The sequence below is a fragment of the Pollicipes pollicipes genome, unplaced genomic scaffold (genome assembly GCF_011947565.3).
Source record: "Pollicipes pollicipes isolate AB1234 unplaced genomic scaffold, Ppol_2.1 Scaffold_2555;HRSCAF=2994_pilon_pilon_pilon, whole genome shotgun sequence".
In the NCBI taxonomy this organism is placed as follows: domain Eukaryota; kingdom Metazoa; phylum Arthropoda; class Thecostraca; order Pollicipedomorpha; family Pollicipedidae; genus Pollicipes; species Pollicipes pollicipes.
In genome coordinates, this window is record NW_023596136.1 from 230,292 (window position 1) to 252,856 (window position 22,565).

General features: G+C 52.3%; 1 protein-coding gene across 1 annotated transcript in view; it reads left to right on the top strand.

Annotated features, from left to right (window-relative positions):
* Nucleotides 1-3,890: 3,890 nt before the first annotated feature.
* The window catches only part of LOC119107195 (formin-2), a gene marked incomplete at its 3' end in the record, with an annotated part of 116,051 nt that continues 97,376 nt past the window's right edge, over nucleotides 3,891-22,565 (top strand). Inside the window, exon 1 of the mRNA XM_037230590.1 lies at nucleotides 3,891-4,073. Within this exon, the coding sequence (XP_037086485.1) occupies nucleotides 3,944-4,073 (130 nt within the window). The remainder of the gene's footprint in view (nucleotides 4,074-22,565) is intronic.

Genomic DNA, 22,565 nt, shown 5'->3' on the forward strand with positions numbered 1-22,565 from the left:
GTTTGGGACGTATGAAACCGCCGCTGCTTTTGGTCGTAGTCCGGGAAGTGCTCTCCTTTGTCCTCCTTACATGACCCCGGATACAGCCCTGTCCCCCACCTGTTCGAGTTCCGCTCTGAATGTGGCCGGGTGCGCCAGGCCGGCCGGGGGCGGGAGCGGGCCGGTGGTCGGATTGGCAGTATGTGCCTGGTCGGCGGTTTTTGTCCTGACCCTATCTCAACACATCCTGTAATCAGCCACACTGGCTCAGTTCTCACAATGGAGCGCCAGCTCACGAGACCACTGTACCGTACGACACGCGATGTAAGGCTGCTGTTTGGTGGGCGACGCGTACCTTCGGCGCCTCTCACGAGAGGTTTCGAAACTAGGCCCACTACATGGAAAAATACGTGCTCGGAAATATAATCCACAATGAGATTGCGGAGTATGCGGTGGTGTTCTTTTTGGAGAAAATAACCGCAGACGTTCATCTCACCTGATGTTGCAGCTGTTTTATTTACCGGTTGCCAACTGGTGTGTGTTAGTCCCGATTGGAGCAAACGGACGTATGCATTAAGCAAAGGAGCATTATGTGAGCAGTGATATGCACGCCACCCTAACCCGTCATGTGACCAGTGGTACGCTCATCACCCGGAGCCGACACATATGCGTGATGCATACGAAGAAGTCTCGATAAGCAATGGAGACGCTGCTGATATTGCAATAATACGTAGGCGTGCTTGCAGTTCAGCATACATCATATAAATAGAAACGAGGTTGGATAGGGTGGCTATTGTCTACTCATCTCTGTGACATATGATCGGCTTGGATCTTTACTCGAGCATGTGCGGCTCACGTCCGAAATCGATCCGGATGACGTCGACTCCGATTCCGAGGGGGATTCCGACTTCGTGTCATATTTCGCTGCAGAATACAGCACGGAGTACGTACATCTACCGACGACAAGTGCTTCGCTAGTAAAACGCGAAACAGGCGTTACTCGTTCCAGTTGTCATCTATATAAGCCGATTAACGACAGCGTGGATTGTGACTAGTGATGGTATTTGCGTCGGCTCATCATTGATTCCAACCAGTGCAAGTGATCCCACCTCAGCCACGACCCGCTGTAATGTGTCTGCGGTGCTGATTCCACTTCGCGATCGACCCCGACTCCATCCGGAGTCACGCACAAGTCCTCCGGAGTCATGCACAAGTCCGTCGCATAGACACAGCTTGACAACTGTGGGGCACGAGGTCACGGCTGAAAAACAGAAGGGAAGCCGAGGCTGGGGTGCCATGTTAAGACAGCGGAAATGGTGCCCGTATTACGTCACCCCGCTGCCTCTGCCTTGATGGCACTTCTGGCGCACCGGTAGTGGCAGGGTCATACGCTGGTTGGCGGCATGTTATAACGTGTAACCTGCCGCTCCGCACGCCGTGTACTGGGTAACGTGTGGTCTCGGTTTACCACTATTGTGGTAGTGACGAGGACGTCTGCAGACTGTTGCAAGTGAGGGGGGGGGGGGACACGTGCCAACGGTGGTCAGTGTGGGCATACGCTTCTGATTGTGGGCAGGTAGTACATGTGATCACAGGTCATCCAGCAAGAAAAGCCACCCTCATTTGTCTTGTTTATGACCTGAAATGATAGGTGAAAACGGCATCGTCCTGTGCAAAAAGAAAACCTAGCCAGGCACTTGACAATGGGCTGTCGAATCAGATGAAACGATGTTACCTGTCGAAACGCCGCCATCCCATGCAACTTACACCAATGAAGTTGCCATCCACCGGTCACCACCACGGCCTGTTATTCTATCGCCCTCGTAGCTGTGGGCAGGTAACCTGCGCTGTCAGTTAATCCGTGACCGTGACAACACTCAGCCCTGTGATTAGCGCTGCTGTCTCCTGTGCCCTGCCCGATCGGCCTGACATGTAACGTGACGACATCAACCCTGTGATTAGCGCTGCTGTCTCCTGTACCCTGCCCGGTCGGCCTGACGTGTAACGTGACGACATCAACCCTATGATTAGCGCTGCTGTCTCCTGTACCCTGCCCGATCGGCCTGACATGTAACGTGACGACATCAGCCCTGTGATTAGCGCTGCTGTCTCCTGTACCCTGCCCGATCGGCCTGACATGTAACGTGACGACATCAACCCTGTGATTAGCGCTGCTGTCTCCTGTACCCTGCCCGATCGGCCTGACGTGTAACGTGACAACATCAACCCTGTGATTAGCGCTGCTGTCTCCTGTACCCTGCCCGGTCGGCCTGACGTGTAACGTGACGACATCAACCCTGTGATTAGCGCTGCTGTCTCCTGTGCCCTGCCCGGTCGGCCCGACATGTCACGTGATGACACTCAGCCCTGTGATCACGCCTGCTGTCTCCTGTACCCTGCCCGTGTGACCACCGATGTGCCTGGCGACCACATCATCTCCGGGCGATGGCCGCCGTCCTCTGACGAGCGGCGTAAACGCCGCCATTGTTTTGTGCGGAAGGAACTGCACGGTGCGGTGAAACCATGTGAAACAGTTGATGAGTTTCTCTTTGTTCTGAGACAATCCGCACGTGATCGGGGCCCAACCCTCTGGCGGCGGCGGCTCCACGTGTGCCGTACTTCCGCCGCCACCGGTCGGTCCTGTCTGCTCTCAGGCACCCTGGCTCCGTCACCCATTTACGAGCGGCACTGCCGCTCCGCAGTTTCCACCAGGTCACGCGTCAGGTGCGTGTCTCGGCCGATGCGTGTTTCGGCCGGGACGACTCCTCTGCTGGCCGGTGATTATCTGTCCCGACCGCGAATCCCCCACTGGTACCCGAGTTCTCGCTGAGCCGGGGCTCCCCGCTGGACCCTGGCTCCCCGCTGATCCCTGACTCCCCGCGGATCCTTAGCTCCTCGCTCATCCATGCCTCCCCACTGATCCATGGCTCCCCGCTGCTCCATGGTTCCTCGCTGATCCATGGCTCACCGCCAATTCATGGCTCCCCGCTGATCCATAGCTCCCCGCTGATCCATGGCTCCCCGCTGGTCCATGGTTCCTCGCTGGTCCATGGCTCCTCGATGATCCATGGCTCTCCGCCTGTTCATGGCTCCCCGCTGGTCCATGGCCCCTTGCTGATCCATGACTCCCCGCTAATCCATGGTTCCCCGCTGATTCCACGACCCTCCGCTGATCCATGGCTCTCCGCTGATCCATGGCTTCCCGCTGATCCATAGCCCCTCGCTGATCCATGGCTCCCCGCTGATCCCTGGCTCCCCGCCGACCCATAGTTCCTCGCTGATTTATGGCTCCCTGCTGATCCATGACTCCCCGCTGACTGGCATTCTTTACTAACTGGCGAATCGCTGCCAGCTCGTAAGGTATCGTTTTGTAACCCCCGCTGGTCCCCGTCGGACATGAGGTCGACATCGACCGATGGGTCTGTGCTGACCAGGGGCGCTCTTCTGCCAGGTACGGCGCGTGCAGGACGGCACCGCGGCGGGCGTCGCCACCGAGCCGGCCGGCTCGGACGAGAGCTCTGGCTCGTTCACCGACCCGCTGAGTTCGTCCCGCGCGCGCCACTCGGCCACGGGCTCGTCGCTGACTGCCACGCTGCGTCTGGAGGCCGGCGACGGCGACACGGCCACGCTGACGGACGCGCTCGCTTCGGACGAGTTGCCGCTGGACGAGACACCCGTCTACCGACCGGACGAGCCGGACGGGCCGCTCGACCTGAGCGAGATCGACGTGCGCTTAGACGAGCCGCTGAGCTTCGACGGCGACTTCACACGCTCGTGTGACCCGGCGCTGCTGACCGGGCTGCTGGCCGGGCCGGCCTCTGTGCCGCGTGCCACCGCCGGCCTCGGCCCCGCCGGCCCCGCCGGCCCCGCCGCCGCCTCCAGCCCCGCCGCCGCCGCTGCCGCCCCCGCGCTCCCGGCGGCGCAGGACAAGAGTCGCTCGTTCTCGCAGTCGGACGTGTGCGACATGGAGGTGGCGCGACCGGCGGCGCGGCCCGGCTTCACCGTCACCAAGCACCGCAAGGTGGACCTGGGCGGTCGGCTCAACCAGACGGCGCCCGGCCGAGACTGGACCGCCTCGGAGCAATGCCTGCCAGGTCAGTGCCCGGCCTGGGCCGCCCCAACCCCCCCTCCCCCACGCGCCGCCCCGCCGAGGGGACGGCGGTTCGTGTCTCGCCCATCATGCGCTAGTCGGCCGTCGCCAGGCCGGATGCGCCGATGGCCCCGGGCGGCTGCTCCACACAACTGCCCCAGACGCACGGCTGCGTGTACGGGGCGCTGTGCCTGTGGAGGGGCAAGGCCACGCCCAGTGGCCGCAAGGCCTGAGCCGAGTGACCCAGTCGCGCCAGCTGTGGGAGCATGCTGAACAAAAACAGGTTAATAGACCTTTCCCCCGCTTACCTGCGGACATCATCGAGACAAAGATACGAATAAAGCGTTATTCAGCAGATGCAATGCTGAGGAACGTTTACTGGTCCATTTCATAATTTAAGGTCAATGTTAGGGCTTATTTATTCACATCATTTGTGTTCTGAGTTGTTTGCGATTAACTCGGAGATTGCATATGCATTTAAAATATGCCAGCAACAGGACGATTTATTAGGCCACAATACTGGGTTCTACACATCATCATATGCCGCTGTTGTTTGACCTGGGTCGACCAGTTGTCAAGCTGGTTGTGTTTCACGGTCAATGCAGGTCAGTGATTTATGATGACTTCGTGGCAAAAGTCATGCAAATGGGAGAACGGCATTATCAAGTCTCAAGACGAATAGAGGATACGCTCCGTGCTGCCTGATTGCACGAGGTGAAGGTGATACCAATTTAGAGGTGAAGGTCAGCATGAACCAGTGACCATGTAACGTTCTGAGGTTATCCTGACGTAAATGTCGCGGGGCAGATGACTACTTCCTACCGTCATTCCGGAACTTACACAAGCACGCTCCTTTAACGTGTGTTTGTACATACACTCAGTAAGGCATATACGGATGTATTTGAATATTTATACGCATTTGTTCGGGTGAGCAGGATCTATAGTTGAAGGTACATTTACGTCTGTTTTTTCTCCGTGTTGTACGCATGCAGCACGGTAATCGTATCCTGTTTTCTCTGGAAAAAAGAAATACGTGGAGTTAAATTCCCTACCAAGCCTTGTTGGTGCTTGCAACAGGCTCTGCTTTCGTGCTGTGGTGGTGAAGCAAAACAAAGCAACAACAAAACAACAACAAAAAAAAAACGGGATGCGCGAAAACCTTGCATTTAGTACACAGCTGCCGATTGTGATGCATTTTGTAAACAAACCAAACTTAAGGCGTGCAAGGGGCTGGAGTCGCTGGGGTTCTTGGGCTTGGAGGTACCTGGCGCCCTTGATCTGTGCATACATAGACATGAGTCAGATGTAGGTGAGGCAGGACATAGCCATGGGTGTCCAGGTTCTGTGGAGCCTCGTTTATGCTCGGTTGTTTCAAGTGAGCCCGGTTTTGGATGACGTCTGAAAACCTCAGAAAGGGAAATAGGGGTTTGGCATGTGCAATTAGGCAATGTCAGGCAGGGGTGAAAAAATTCACATGAAATACGGGGAAAAGGAGTGAAAAATTCCTCCTCATAGGGTGTTGCTTTACACCCAAAGTCGGCAATTCTAGGACACTGGATTGCCGAAGAAAGGTGAAAGGTGCGTTAACGAAAGATGCAAAGTTGTATAGGGATTCTTCACTAGTTACTACCCAGCGTGCTTGTTGAGTCACAGATGGTATTGCCCCTGCATCCATTGCACTGTGGGATGTTCATTATGTCTCGTAGAACGAGTACTGTGCTTCCATTGGTATCGCCGTGGGTCTGCGTGCGTTCTCCCATTGATATCGCCGTGGGTCTGTGTGCGTGCTCCCATTGGTATCGCCGTGGGTCTGCGAGTGATGGCATCCGGGAGGCCGTTTGAGCAAGCCAACGGCGACACGACTGAAGCGCGCTGCGCAGGGCATTTAGTCCCGCTCCCAACTACTTAAAGGTAGCTGTCCCTCGAACGGTGTTTTGTGTGCATCGCTGCGAACGCGTTTAAAGTTAGCTGACGACTGAACTAGCGCCGGGTGTTCCGAGTACGGCTCTCCGGGAACTTCTGAGCTCGTTTGAGCGATCACCCCTCATTAACCACTGAGCCCTCTCTCAGCAATGTCCGCAGCGCGGGTTGGGTGCGGGCTATCAGAAAACTCTCCTCAGTCACTGGTCGCGTGTCTGGCCTCCGCCCCGGTGCCAGACGGTCGACGGGCCGGTCCGGTCCGGTGTAAACCGACTCCGGCTGGGGTTCGGCTGTACCGGAACCAGAGGCCCTAGAGCTGCTCAGCCGAGCCGTGGCTCAGCCACTAGGCTGATCGATCGTGGAAGTGGAGGTCGTGCCAGACGTCCGTTCTGAGTGTGCTCGGCCCACTCTTTACAACGGCAATGCACGACTTAGCCGTGCTGCCGCCACCGTAGACCACTGGCGGCGCGGATACAAACATGAGCTCTGTCGCCACCGTAAACCACAGATACAAACGTCAGCTCTGCCGCCACCATAAACCACTGGCGGCGTGGATACAAACGTCAGCTCTGCCGCCACCGTAAACCACTGGCGGCGCGGATACAAACGTCAGCACTGCCTCTTCGTAACGCTGCAGTGACCGCGCAACAGTACCAATAGAAGACTTGCACCCACGTGTAAGCACCAGACTTATGTCCGACTGAAGCGTTTTGATTCGGCTCAGGGCTGGTTGACAGATTTTGGTATCCTGTTTGGCTCATGACTCATAGCCACTCCCAACTTTTTGGTTCGACTCAATTCAGACCCATTGCTTACAATGAATCATTTGCCCCATGGCTCACGCAGTTTGCAAAATCAAAGATCTGATCCATTTCTGGGTCTGTAATTTATATATATATATATATATATATATATATATATATATATATATATATAGTGTAAACTGAAGCCCTGGATTAACAATATTGTGTTTGCTGCCCAAAACTTACAATAACAAGCTTTGTGCTGATATTGCTGAACACTATATAACTGATACTGCATGCTGTTCATTTAAATACCCTGAAATACGTTGATTTGCCTGGGGTATAGTCTGTTTCCTCATGCTAGCGTTGTCATTTCAGTCAGATGAGTAACTGACACAACATGGTTAGAAATGATCGGCTAACTATTCAGCTCATGAACCGTTCGAACGATGTGATTCAGCCCATGACTCAAAGCGGCATTTTCCCTTGCGAGCCGGCTCAGTTAACAACTCACCCAAAAGGATTGACTCATGAGCTGATTCATGATTGAGCTCGAGTCGAACTCAAGTTTGTTGAGCACGAGTTTCGCTGCTGTTTATTCACATTTTTTGCACGGTGTGATGGGGCGGAGAAAATGATACTTCCAATGCAGTCACCTTATAGCAATATTCAGCACGGCAATTCCATGTGGGAAGTGGGCGTGGGCTGGTGAGAATTATATCACAACTTTGAGAAATTATCCGTGTTTGTCCGCTTTCCATTGATATCCCATGAAAGTTTGTTTATTTCTCGTGGGGTACGAACACGATATTCACCTTCTTACGTTGATCTTTTTTTCCGGGGGGGGGGGGGGGCGGGGCGGCGAAAAGTGGAAATGACAGCACAATGTAGCACGCGTTAGAGAGAAAGACCATTTTTAGTTTCAAACGCCGTTTTATTGGAAGCCTAATAAGATTTTGCGCCTATCGTGCTAATGGCAATTTTCAAAATACCTCCTCGACGAAAAATGGGGCGGGAGTGTGGCTTTGCTGACCCCGCTCAGAGGGGTGAACTTGCAGCGCGTGACTAAACTTACCCCGACGCTTCTTCGAAATTGGACTGCTGGTCTAATTCAACCTGCTTCGTGTTTGAAGATGAGAGACAGACCGCAGGTGGGGGGGAGGGGGAGCAGGTGGCGGTCCTCGCCTGACTGTGCAGGGAACTGTACTCCTGAAAAGGAGACGACTGCATGGACTGCCCTCTGAAAAGGAGACAAGAACTACAGTCATGAAGAGGAGACGACTGTATTGAACCACACCCCTGAAAAGGAGGCAACGGTACGGATTGCACACGGATTGAACTTCCTTTGGCTGCAAGCTGCTAATATGCCGTTGTGTGCTGTGTGGCCTCTCCGCCCAAGAGGAAAAGTGCTTCACTTAGTTCTTCATCCTCCCCACCAAGGCTGGGTCAAGTTATGTGTAAAATATGCATCGAATAACAGCATGATCCTACGCTAAAAACGTGGCGACCTTTGAGCAAATGGCTGCAACAAATGTCTCGTGAAGCATGCACAACAATTGAAAACGTGCACACAATGAAGCATCGCAAGGGAACAATGGTCGCGAGGCTACTGGCGGAAAGACCTGCTTTCCTGGGCTTCTACACCCCATCCCCAAGGACGGTACCTGACGTTCCTGAAAATGCGATGACCACAGCGAGGCGCGTATTGTATGTATATATGAGTATGTATGAGTGTATGTACGTGGTGACGAGGCAGGGGAAACTGCGCGCGCACGCGCGGCCTTGCTGGGCACGCCCGCGGCTGCCTCCTCACGCGACGGTTCCACCGCCGCGGCTGGCGTCAGCGGGGGCGGTCAGAGCCGCTACACTCCGCCTGGCACAGCCACGCCGACGGCCAGAGCCGCTACACTGCGCCTGGCACAGCCACGCCGACGGCCAGAGCCGCTACATTGCGCCCGGCTAAGCCACGCCGACGGCCAGAGCCGCTACACTGCGCCTGGCACAGCCACGCCGACGGCCAGAGCCGCTACACTGCGCCTGGCACAGCCACGCCGACGGCCAGAGCCGCTACACTGCGCCTGGCACAGCCACGCCGACGGCCAGAGCCGCTACACTGCGCCTGGCATAGCCACGCCGACGGCCAGAGCCGCTATATTGCGCCCGGCTAAGCCACGCCGACGGCCAGAGCCGCTGCACTGCGCCCGGCACAGCCACGCCGACGGCCAGAGCCGCTACACTGCGCCTGGCACATCCACGCCGACGGCCAGAGCCGCTACACTGCGCCTGGCACAGCCACGCCGACGGCCAGAGCCGCTACACTGCGTCCGGCACAGCCACGCCGACGGCCAGAGCCGCTACACTGCGCCTGGCACAGCCACGCCGACGGCCAGAGCCGCTACACTGCGTCCGGCACAGCCACGCCGACGGCCAGAGCCGCTACAGTGCGCCTGGCACGGCCACGCCGACGGCCAGAGCCGCTACACTGCGCCTGGCACAGCCACGCCGACGGCCAGAGCCGCTACATTTCGCCCGGCTAAGCCACGCTGCAGCAGTGGTGACGGCCAAAGCCGCTACACTGCGCCCGGCAAAGCCACGCCGCAGCAGTGGTGACGGCCAGAGCCGCTACACTGCGCCTGGCACAGCCACGCCGACGGCCAGAGCCGCTACATTGCGCCCGGCTAAGCCACGCCGCAGCAGTGGTGACGGCCAGAGCCGCTACACTGCGCCCGGCTAAGCCACGCCACAGCAGTGGTGACGGCCAGAGCCGCTACACTGCGCCTGGCACAGCCACGCCGACGGCCAGAGCCGCTACACTGCGCCCGGCTAAGCCACGCCGCAGCAGTGGTGACGGCCAGAGCCGCTACACTGCGCCTGGCACAGCCACGCCGCAGCTGCCGGCTGGCGGCCTCCAGGGCACACTCTGCCTAGCATCAAACAGGACTACTCACGCCCTTGCTAATTTTCGCTATTCAAACTTCAGGCTTCGAAATCCGCACCTATAATGTGCGCAGTCATGTGCACAAAAACAGCATCAATCGTAAAAACGACTTACAAGGTGTCTTTGAAGTTTACGTTCATGGCCTGCTGTATTCCTGACGCCTGATTTAATTATCTCCGCACCGGCCCACGGTTCGTCCTTAGCTCAGTCTTGGTATGGCCTGGGCCGACTGCGCGCCGGCCTCGGCTAACGCTGACGAATGACACTTTTCGAATACGCGTTTTGCGAGTGCCCAACGTGTTAAGTCTGCTGCGCACAATGAGCGGGCTGGGCGGACCCGAATTTTTCGAACCGAAGCTGACCATGACCGGCAGCTATATGGAGGAACACTGCAAACCGGTCTCAGTGCCGTGCCCCTGGATCCGTCTGCTGCAGAGCTGGCCCGGGGGGGGGGGGGGTGAGGGTGGGGGGTGGACAGCGCTATAAAATGGCCGTCCGCGAGGCCCGAAGTCCAAACTGGTCGTCCTCGGCTGCCGGTGGTCAGCATGTGCCGTCTGCTGGTGGTGGCGGCCGCGCTGTCGGCGGCTGGCGGTGCGCCGCTGCTCTGCCGGCCGCACGGTCCCGCATCGAACTGTCGGGCCGCCTGGCCGCCGCGGGCGCCCGTCTTCGTGCCGCCCTCCGTCGCCGCCGCCGCCCTGCTGTCGTCCGAGGCCAGACTGCGGGCCGACTACCTGACCGGCTTCGCCATCTCCACCCCGCCGTCTGCGGAGCCCTCGACGGCGCCGGCGGCGGGGCCCGGGGCCGCCCTCCCGGCCCCGACCACCACGTCGCCGGCCACGTCGGCCACGCCGGCGTACCCCATCTCCTTCGGCCACCCGTTCGGCCTCGAGCATCACGCCTACTGGGGCCAGTTCGGCTAGCAAGCTTCTGCGCCGAGTGAGGCCGTGCTTGTGTGCGAGTGCGCCGGGAGACCATCCGTGCGAAGCTTAACCGGAATGCCGTTGCTGTGGACTAAGAAATCGAGACTAGTGCCAGTGCTAAGCTCATGGGGTGTTTGTGGTTGGCCCTGGTTCGCTGCCCTCGCTGTCGCTGACCTCTTCAGTTCGCGGTGGATCTGCTTGGGATGGCAGCACCTAGCCAGTCGTCGGACGGCTGGGAGCAGTGCTCTCTTGTGTCGCTCTCGCTTGTGTTGTGCGCTTTCTTTTGTTGGGATTCTTGATGTACATTACGGTCACTCCCGTCTCTCGCACGATTGCGGCGAGCTTGGAAGTGATTGGAGCTCCGACCCTCGACGGGGTGTGTGACCCTGATCAGTCCGGGCGTCGACCCCCTGGCCAGCGTCGTGTTTATGCGCTATTTGGTCATTGTGAAGTGTAGGCGGGTCCGTTGTGTGATTAGTTTGGATTCAGTCGACTGCTCGAGGAATGCCGAAACGCATGCTATTGGTGGCAGGTGTTTGAATCACAGATCGCTCTTCTTACCTGTCGTATTTACGCATGCTTGCGCTTGAAGGGGTTTGCTCACTTCCGCGTTACGTGAACTGACAGGCATTAACGGAGAGTAAGTGCTGCTTGTGCCAAGAGAGGCATCAAACAGCATGGAAATGTCTGTATTTTAGGCATTTTCTTGCTCCAAGAACGTTGCATGAAGCGCGTAGATATCTCACCTTCTCGGGTGTGAAAAGCCTGGGATGTGGAAAAGATGTGGAAGACGACAGAAAGTCATCTTTACGCGCCGCTGTTTTGTAAGAGACAGTTCGGTTTCCAAGACTGTAAAACGCGCATCTTAACGTGGCTGAGAGAAAACCTGTTTTTTCAAAAGGTGTCCTAAACCTTATTTGGTTAAGGGAAGACTTAACGTTACTTTTTTGCTGACGACCGATCTGTATAAGACCGCCATTGGCTCATGTTAGCTTGGTTGAGGGCTAATAGCATGACATGAAGACATGAAAAATACATTGTCCATACCAGAAATATCCTTGGCCTGAGCTAAGACAACGTATATGGTTGTTTTCTGCCTTTGCCCCATCTTGATACGGTGTTGGTCGGACCTTCAAGGCCGCAGAACGGAAATGACATTGACACATGAATGAATGACACACGCCTTGCATCCGCGAGGCATGATTTGGGCGAAACCGCTCACGCCCATCCAAGAAACTCCGGATGTCAGACCCGGACTTTGCAAGCATGACGACATCGGCACCTCATGTGGCCATCCACGATGCCTTTTCGGGCTCGCATCCATATGCATGCATGCCCCGTATCCCAGCTACGGTGTCGTTGGGTTACAGGCATACTGCAAGGTGGTGGTTCAACTGTGCGGATTTCGTGGTGTGGTGGTGATCGTTTGTCTCCCACCCACGAGTTGGTGGTATCGATACTCATTTCCGGCTATTACAGTTACCCTTGCTGCCATGGACATGAGACTTTGTGACAAGATGTAGCATGCCAATAAAGACTTCGATATCGGCATGAACGAATACGGTATATGAAAACTAGTGTTAAAATCTTTGCCACGAAGCCCTTAGGATAAAGGATTTTTCTAAAGTTTTGTGTATGATCCTCTGGAGTCTACCATGTTGTCTTAGTATCTAGGTACAAGTCTTATTACTGTGCTACCCGGATGTAGAATTATGCGTATTTTCCTGGACATTCGTGATTGTCACCTCCACATGACTGTCTGGAAAATATCACGGCACACAACGGAAGAAGCGGTCATTCCGCCGAAGGCTTTAACGTTAAAATGTAGGCTGTCATACACACCAAGCGATCCGGCGATCAGTTGTTTTTGCCAGAAAGGGCCAATAGGCTAGATCGGACAGTGTTGTTTGTTTGGAAATTGAGGTATGCATTATATATATATATATATATGTATATATATATATATATATATATATATATATATATATATATGAATCCGTTCCCATTACCGCACGGTGATCATGAATTCGCCTTACAAAACATGGTATATTTAAAACTGAAGAAGTTGCAGCAACTCTAGCAGAAGTGGGCAACTTATCAACGTCATCAACTGATTTCTTGCCTATGTACTTTTTAAAGGTTAAGGTATGTTCCAACGAAACGACCATCTTCCGCCTATAGAAATCGTTCATGCGAGGTTATCAAGATCCTGCATAAGTTTTCCGTTTTCAGTTTTATGTATCTTCTCACGGCAGATATAGACGCATATTACAAACAGGACCCACGTACTGAATTGCAAGAATTTACATAAACATCACCGGCCGTATCCTTAGAAATTTAGATCGACTCAACATTACACCGAGAGGTCCAGCCAAACTTTTGAATTCATACTCTCTAAATCATCGTGTAAATGCAAGGTGGCGCTCAAAATGAGGATATACGAGAGAGAAGAATCCGACAGGTGTACTGCAAAATGATGTGTTCAAGTGCGAAACTGATGAAAACTGATTCTAGTTCAGCCGAACTGCAGTCAGCTTATAACACAGCAGTCTTCAGTGCGCGACTCGTGTGGTTCTGGCCGCCCCATTATGTGCATGGAAGGCGACCGTCGCCAGCGGGCTCCGAAACGGGCAGGCGCGATCTGTATCGTCCTGCTGACAATAGACGGACCGAGGAAAAGCCCGACCGAAACCCCATGCGACCATCGGCTGGGTAAGAGGCGTTTTGTCAGCCGATTTTCCCTGAACCAGGGCAACGCTGTGGCCGAAAAATATCGGAAAGCCCAGGAAATGTGAACCCCATCGGCCGCGATGCTGCGCCTGCCGCCACTCATCGCGGCGACCGTCAGCTTGGGCGGGCTAAGCCGAACACACAGCGGACCACTGTAGGCACGTGGCATTTGCTTCGGTGTAGTGGTTCTCATCAACAAGGTGTAATGAAATGTGCTGCAACGTTGGGTTTTAAGGCGGTGTCTATAAGTTCTCGTTTTTGAGCCCCTTTTTTCTTCAGCAGAAGGGCCTGGTAGAACATTTGAAGGTGTAGAAGGATGCACTTTATTCGTCTGCAGTAGTGAAACGGCCCGCTACCTTTGTAGGTTATAAACATATCTGGTGTATTTCATGGAATAAGGATACCGTATCGTTTTTCCTCTTTATGCCAAAGTCGGTGCGAAATGTAATAGAAAATCCTTAATGGTGATGTACAAGTCATAACAAAATTAAAGAGATTACACCCTCAAAATAGTTTAACCAGTTCGTTTTGCAGTATTGCATTTGTTCTTTCTAGTCCACTCGATTATGAGTCAGGGCAAGTAAAATTTCCACACATATAACAGGCGACGGATGAATATATGTTTTGCTGGTGAGGAAATGCTTGATGAGAAAAGATCAGCACCACGTGGCCTTGTGTGGTCTTTGTAGTGAAGTTTGTCAGATTTGTGCGGTATCATTCTTAAACGTTTTTTTGGCCCAATTTTAGATGTCATCCTGCAGACAGGGAGAATTGATAATGTATTTTGAGTTAAGTTTGTCAGCTGCCGCCTCTAGTTCCATGACATGGCTGTTGGGTGGGGTTTCTTCCGGCTTGTTTTAAGTTCCTAACCCGGTTCGTGACCTCGTAATTGTCTTTTTAAGTACACACATTCCTTTTCCTCAGCGTGGTACCACGGGGCCTCGAAGTTGACCGTCCTTCATGCACTGGGTACTGCGTGGTGTCATGACTCACCCGATGAATTTTTGCACTTTTACGCATCATTTTAGGAGCTAGACCGTTATCGGCCTAAGGACTGAGCGACTCATGTGCTGTAAATGCACTGGTAGGAAGGATACGATCCTTTGGTCTTGACAATACCTATGTTCGATGTTAACTTATGACATTAGTCGAGGTGTCCTGAACAATGTTGCATTCGCATGATCGCCTTAGGTTCGTTTGGTATTTTGCCGATCAATCCTGAATTAGTTACGCTGTAGACATAATGCGGTGTGAGTTGCGTGCGAATATTATAACCCTTGTCTTAATCTTTTTCGGGTTTATTCACCGCACGATTTCGAGCTCCGATAGCACTGAGCCTCGCCAAAAAATGCGCATTGCCAGACGCATGCGATACCACAGTTTGGGGAACACGTTTCGAAATGAGTTGGCAGAAGACATGACCGATTTCTGCTGCTAGCGCGCGTCGTAGCATGGAGGCAATGTGATCAGGTATGTGCTTGACTCACCTGGTGATTCAGGTGGATTCTCACGAGAGGTTTGGGGGCCGAGTCAGGATTCGAATAAACGCAATGACACGTCACAAAACTATATGTAGCCAATATATGATTCAGTTCTATTTGATTGACCATGGTTCTGACGTGAAAGCACGAAAAAAGGACTGATCAAAATTCAACGGAAATAAATTAGAATCAGTGCACTCAACCAGGAAAGGTCAACATTTGAGTGAGCGTGAATAATATGCATATATATGAATATATATATATATATATATATATATATATATATATATATATATCCCTCTCCCCAAAGATGGCATTAGGTTCTCAAAGTTGTTCGTAAAATACCTCGGCGAATAAGAAGCTCTTTGAGGTACCTTCTTGGTTGCATCAGATGCAGTAGAATATGTAGCTGACGAGCACCATTGCTACCGAAGAAAGCGGACATAAATTATACGCGTATTGCTCCAGTGAGTAGTAAGCAACAATAAACGTTGCAACGTAGGGTCTAGTAGCGATAAGCATAAGCTGTATGATCGCGTTGTTGGCAGAGTCATAGTGCCATACGTGCGGCATGCTCAGACTAGCATCCATAGTTTCTGTGCCCACCTTCTGCTCTCAACCGTGGGTGAACCTACCCACATGGTTTTGGATTCTCCGAGCTATGTCACAAACTATTATAGTTTGCGTGAGCTCACATCCTGCGCAGTTATCTGTGAACACTTGGTTGTAGACGATACGAATGGTGGTTCTGCGCTGCACCATGCATCGATCGATTTCCAAAGGACCTGAACTACGACCAGCTACCCTAATTATCTTATGGTCGATGGTGCGAAGCTTGTTTTATATTTTGCGAAAGAGGAAGAAATAATGGAAAATGACACGAAATGCTGAAAAGTGTCAGTCTTAGCCAAAGGCAAGCCGGAGAACACGAAATGGTGTGGCATTGTGGATATCTCGTGCAAATCCACCACGTCAAATCGACAGGTGAAATGGCCAAAATATTGCTCTACATCCCAGATATCGATAAAACGTGTACAATATTGTCTGACACCTTTTGATCTAATAGTGCGGTTTTTAAAGGATTGAAGCAACAGTCATAAGTTACAGCCCGTGCATTTCCGACAAACTTTAATAAAGATGCTTTTGCAGGCTTTCTAAAGTGAAGATTAATCTGGACCACACCTAACCATATATCAACCAACTCAAAAGGATTGAACGCATCTTCGGTATTTCAGAATATTCATTGATGCGTGCTTAAAGTTGTGACAAATCACGTAACTTAGCTGTGTCCGCGGTGCATCGAAAATATGGTTATTGAAGACATAAATCAGTAAAATAAGGTTAAGAAGAGAAATCAAATTCGCTGCTTCCTCTTGCAATCGAAAAAATGAAAGCATTCATTTCTTCCTTTTGTCCTACGTAGTTTGTAAACATTATGATATAAAGCTATTTTTGCGCAAATTAAACCTGTTCAGTTGTCATGTGTCCAACACTTGTACATAAGTTTGATGAAGCGCAATGTTTTCCAGCTAGTGACTTGCGTCTGGATGAGCAAATGGGTCATCTGCTCGTGAATTTGTGTCCCGCTATCGCTGACATTAGTGAGTTGAAAAGTTGGAAAGAAGCTGTAAATCGTCTTCACACTCTCCGCAAGTAAATTATCAGCGAGCTTACGATGCCACAAATGGGTCTGATCGAGCATATCATTTAAATGGGTATCGCATGGTGATGCTTGTGAAACTAGTCGCATCGCGTCACCAAAAATAAAGGTCTGCTTACGTTCCTATTGACGGGTGATCGCGCGATATCAGTGAGGGGTGGCTTGGCGTTTCATTGCTCAGTGGCTGCTCGCGGTGACTGTCTCCAGTGCCTGCTGCCTGCCGTCGCTGGTGCGCATCCGGCGGGCCGTTGTCAGATCTCGTCTGACCAAGATAGTTATGGTGCTTGTGAGACGGGCTCGTTGTGATGCGACCCACGAGAACTGATGCATAAAACAAACGTAGATAGAGTCCCGGACTGTCTGATCAAAGAGGTGTATGATTCTCGCAAAGCTGATGATATTAGGCTTTGCTTAAACCGTCGGTTCACATTGGTCACAAGCCCGTCAGTCTTCCTTCGCAGGACACTCCCTTGCACTGAAGAAGTAAGGAGGCAAAATGAAAAACAGCATAACGAGCACATTCAGTCTTTGTAATAGCTACAATTGGAGCCGGTCTCATCCAGGAATTTTGGCAGACACACACACACACACACACACACGCACGCACGCACGCACGCACGCACGCACGCACGCACGCACGCACGCACGCACGCACGCACGCACGCACGCACGCACGCACCACCACACACACACACACACACACACGCGCACACACACACACAGACAGATATATATATATATATATATATATATATATATATACATACATACATACATATATATTACCTTCATTCAGCTCATGTCAGCCCTGATATATGCAGTAGCGGGGTATAGGGCAATGCAGCTGTAGGCATCTGCCACCGTCCGCATTGATACAAACTGTGATGCGAAGTGTCAGCATATCTTTGCTAATGTTAGCATTGCCGTTAAAATGTACTTGCTGGAACAGATCTCAAAGCTACTTGTTTTTTCGTTTTGTTTTTCGTGGACGAAGTTGCCGACGGGCTAGTGCTAATGGCGAGCAAGTATGATATGATATGATATCATGTAGTTTCGGACATGATAAATTCTCATGATAATGATATGATAATGATATGATATGATCTCATGATGATTCATGATAAATAAATTCTAAAAAAATGCGTTGCTGTATCCGACATGATCAGTAATTGTGCTGAAAATGTTTGCGACCTGGATAGTGCTGCATTGAATCTGAAACAGTCTTGTTCCTTTGATACTAAATGAAAATGCGATGCATTTCAGCATTGAATCGTGGATATGTTGAAATGGTGAGATTAACATTGTTGAGTAGTTGACATTTTGCTTCTTCCCCCAGTAAATTCCTGCCACTTGTTCTACAATCCATAAACTGTTTTTCAGAGGCTGAAGTCAATCATTGATGTAACTTTTGCACGAATTCAAAGTTCAGGCCTGGAAGTTGCACACTCCCTTTTTCAAGTCGGTAAATTTCACTGATTTTTGGGTCGATTCTGGATGGGAATGGAGAGGGCGACAATGCTGGCTTTCCGTATCCTTTTTGGTCAGCGGGTTGTAAAGAAGTGAAAGGAGTGGGGCGTGGGGCTGTCCGCTGGCGACATGTGCACGCCAGAACTTTTGATCGTTGGTCATGATACAATGACGGGCCTTGCATCCATGCCGAACACCAAGCGCCCAGCTTGATGAAGGTAACGCATCCGCGTACCTAATACCGAGCCCTGGGAATTGGACACCTCCTCTTTCAAGTCGGTAAATTTCACTGATTCTTTAGTCAATTCTAGGTGTGAATAGATGAAGGAACAATACTGGTTTTCCGTACCCTTTTTCGTCAAAAGGTTTTATAGGAGAGAAAGGAGTAAGGCAAAGGGTTTTTACAGGAGGGAAAGGGGCAAGGCATTGGGCTGTCCACTGGCGACGTTTGTAGGCCAGAAGGTTTGATGGTTGATCCTGCTATAACGACAGGATTTGCATTCACCTCGGCTACCAAGCACTCAGATTAATGAAGCTGACTTATTAACGTAAGATCGCGCTCTTTGCACCCGTTCACATAATGCATACGTAATGATGGATCCCGTTTCATTCTGATGGAGTGCATAGTGCACATAGCCGTTTTCAGTACCCACGTGACTTCTACGACAGCCGTTATCACGATGGATTAATGCACCGAAAAGTTTTTAAAAAGAGTTTTTAAGCAAGACAGTGGTATCAGCCTTATTCCTTGCAACAAAAAAAAAAACCAGGAGAATAGATATATAGTTGGGCTGATATTTCGGCAACATGACATTATCGAAATGATATCGAAATAACAGCAAAAGTTGACTCATAGTTAGAATTGAAAACATAAAGTTATAGTTGACTACATAGTTAGACTTATAGATAGCATAGACTTCTGCTATTGTTTCGATAAAGACATGTTGCCGAAATATCAACCCAACTATATCTCCATTCTCCCGATTTTTCTCCGAGGAATAAGGCTAATACTACTGTCCTATCTCTGTGAATAAAGTTCCTCGCTAATGCATGGAACAACTTACGTAGTTTTTTAAAGTATTGCTTTGAAGTTTTATCATATACCAAAAACTCTGACAGAAAATGTTGCTTTCATTCAATTCCATTGGCATGTAATAGTTGAACCACGTGTATGCAACCAAGAATAAGTTGGTTATATTAAATGAGGCTCTTTATATACATTTCTTCAGCCCATATCTTTAGTTCGCCCAAAGTCGAGGTGTCGGGGTCAAATTTGTCGATTGCCAGGCAATACTATGCCTGGCAATCGGCAATGTGAATCGGTCGGGGGCGTTGGATGATGGCTGCACCGTTATTATTTACATCGGTGATGGGTGGAGCAAGGCGAGCTTGGAGGATCATTTCGTTCAAAGATCATTCATCTTGGATCATGCTGAGGTATGTAAGCCCTGAAAACTCAGTAAGTACTGTAAGCAGGCTCTATAATACTGTAAATAGGTTCTGTGAGTACTGTAAGTAAGCTTGTAAGTACTGCGTACTTTTGAACAGGGACGCTACAAGAATATAAGGGTATGAGTTTGTTTTGCCGCGTGTGCATCAGAGATGCCAACGAATGTTCTTAAAACGAGTTTTGAAAAGTTTCGTTGGGAAGGGATCTGGCTTTACATCTGCCCATGAAAATTATGTTGCTTATAGCGTTCCAACCGCAGTGGTATCGAACTATGTGACCTTACAAAATGTTTATAAATTTCTGCGAAACATTTCCAGTCGAAAATAGATGATAAAATGATTGGCAGAAAATAAACGTTTAAAAGTTTTCAAAAAGTTTTAAACGCGTCCAGCGCGCTACCTCCCGGCAAGTTGAAGTGCTACAAGTGAGCGTTAAGGTGTCACTTTCGCACAGCCAGTTTGACACCACCTCTAACGGCATACAAACGCTCTGTGACGCGGTGAAGCAGTGACGTATTGAGCAGCATATTTACGAAATTAAGGAATTTTGTCGTCTCCAACAGTCTTTCATTTAAAAGTATGCCAATCTGATGCTTCCTTTACTATCATGAAAGGTGGAACACTCCCTTTAACAACGTCCTGTGCTTTCAAAATGTTTTTTGTGACTCCTTTTCTAGCTTGTTATTAAATATGACTTATCGAGATAACTTACATCCCAATTTCTGGATGACAATGGCCCGCAATGTGTTTAGCATCCTCGGTTTCATAAAACCGCTTTACGTGCTGCTGCTTCCGAGTCAGATGGACTCACCGTTATGATTATATGTCAGCAATGTCTCGTTTTGCGCATTTCTTTTGCTTGCCCCGAAGGAAACGCCGGCGTCATAGGCTCCTTTGAAGACGCCGGTTTGGCTGTCAGCAAGCGACCAGGATAAGCTGGATATGAAGACACTTAGGTGCGCACTTGAAGCCTTTTAGCATGTCAGAGATGCAGGGCATGGTTAGGACATTGTGCATCCCACAAATGACATGCAAAACCCATAAAACATTGCATCCTTATTAGGCAGTCTCCGGTCCTGGTGTGCAAACTGCTCCATGCGGCAAAAATTGGGCCCATTAGTCGTGGTTGCCGTGAGTAACTTTTCGGTGGAAGCACCCGCGAAGTCTTCGACAGGGCGGTGCTTCTCGAAATTTTGAATCGTTGTCTTCTGGACCCTGAACTCGACAATTGGCACAAAACAACAAAAATCGGACAACTTTCTGGATTCAGGTCTTGGTTAGTCCCGGCTTGATATGCAGTTTGTTCTTGACTCCGTTCACTGTGATCACAGGTTTACTTTGAACGTCGAATGTTGACATTGTAACTAATGCTTGCTTAACATCGTCGTTAAACCACTACCATTATATATAAAGGCTGACAATTGTCAGTGTGAGAACGCCGAGCTCATTTTGCTGACAAACCAGGATCTGAAAGTCTTTCTTGCGTACATCAAGGCACCAAGAAGCATGCACTTGTCTGGCTTATTAAGATGTATTATGGGCGATCGCAGCGGCTGTGAGTCGCGCCGGCTTCCGTCTGATGTGCGTCTGAGTCAGCTGCCACCTCCTTCAGCGGCTCAGCACCGCTGCGCCGGCTCCGCGGCTGGTCAGAACACCCGTAGAAACCGGTACCCGCACGAGCCTCGGCGGCTCTATCGGAAAATCACTGCGGAAAGTGGGGTATAAAACGGCGAGCCGGCGCTCCTGGGCTCATTACACAGCGAGCCTCCTCCGTGTCGCCATCATGAGGTCGCTGCTCGTGCTAGCCTGTGCGCTGTCCGTCAGCCAAGCATCACCGATCTTGTGCCAGCTGTACGGGTACGGGTGTCACGCCCTGCAGCACCAGGGTCAAGCCCAGGTGCCGGCTCCGGCAGCAGCGCCGACAGCAGCGCCGACACCGGCGCCGACACCGGCACCATTGCCAACCCATCCGGCGCCGACGCCTACTCAGCCGGCGCCCGAGCCGACCACGTACAGGCCCCGCTCTACCGAGCCCGACGCGCCCGGCTCGGCCGCCAACAAGTTCCGTGCCGCCTTCGACGCAGCGATAGCCGCCATCACGGCCGCCTCCGCACAGGGCATTAGCTTCGACCCGGACATGCTGACGAAAGCGGTGGCAGCGGCGGCCGCCGGCGTGCCGCAAGCCGTCGGCGCGTCGCAAACCGCCGAGCCCGCCTCGTACCAGTCTGTGGAGCCGACGTATCAGGCGGCGGCGCAGACCAGGCAGGTTGCTTACCAGCCACCGCCGTCGCAGTCGCTGCAGACCGGCCACCAGCAGCCCGCCCAGACCGGATTCCAACAGCGTCCGCAGCAGCCGCTCCAGCCGAATTACCAGCAGCCGCCCCAGCAGCCGCACCAGCAGCCGCCCCAGCAGCCGCACCAGCAGCCGCAGCAGCAGCCCACTTACCAGCAGCCGCAGCAGCCGCAGCAGCCGACGTACCAGCAGCCGCCCCAGCAGCCGCCCCAGCAGCCATCCCAGCAGCCGCCACAGCAGCCGCCCCAGCAGCCACCCCATCAGCCACCTTTCCACCAGCCGTCACAGCACTTGCCGCAGCAGCCGCCGCAGCACCTGCCGCAGCAGCCGCCGCAGCACTTGCCGCAGCAGCCTCCACAGCATTCGTCCGGACAGCCCAGCCAGCCTGCCTTCCAGCAGCAACCGCAGCCCACGGAGCCCACTTCCCAGCAGCCGGCGCAGCCCACGCAGCCCGGCCACCAGCAGCCGACCCAGCCGACCCAGCCAGCGCAGGCTCAGCCGACTGAGCCGGCCCAGCCGGTCGCCGATCCGGCTATCACGGATGTGGCGTCCCTGCCGCCCGGCGCCTACTATTATCCCAACTACAGCCTGTACTACGGCGCCAACCCGTTCGCCTACTACGGCAGCTCCGGCCTGGTAGGATAGGCAACGTCTGGCGTCTGTGTCGGCTGGGGCGCGGCCTGCCGACCGGGGCCGGGTCACCATGCGGACGGCTGGACTACCGGCCTGCCAGAGGTGCGCCGGGGACGGCCAGAGCGGTGCTCACGGGACCGGCGAGGCGGTCATCCTCGGACGAGCCGCGGCTCACTCGAACATCACGGCTCGCGTGCGGTTCACTCTTGTTATGACTGATGAATTTAGGTATCATTTGCACCAGCTTTCGTGGGCGCAAAAG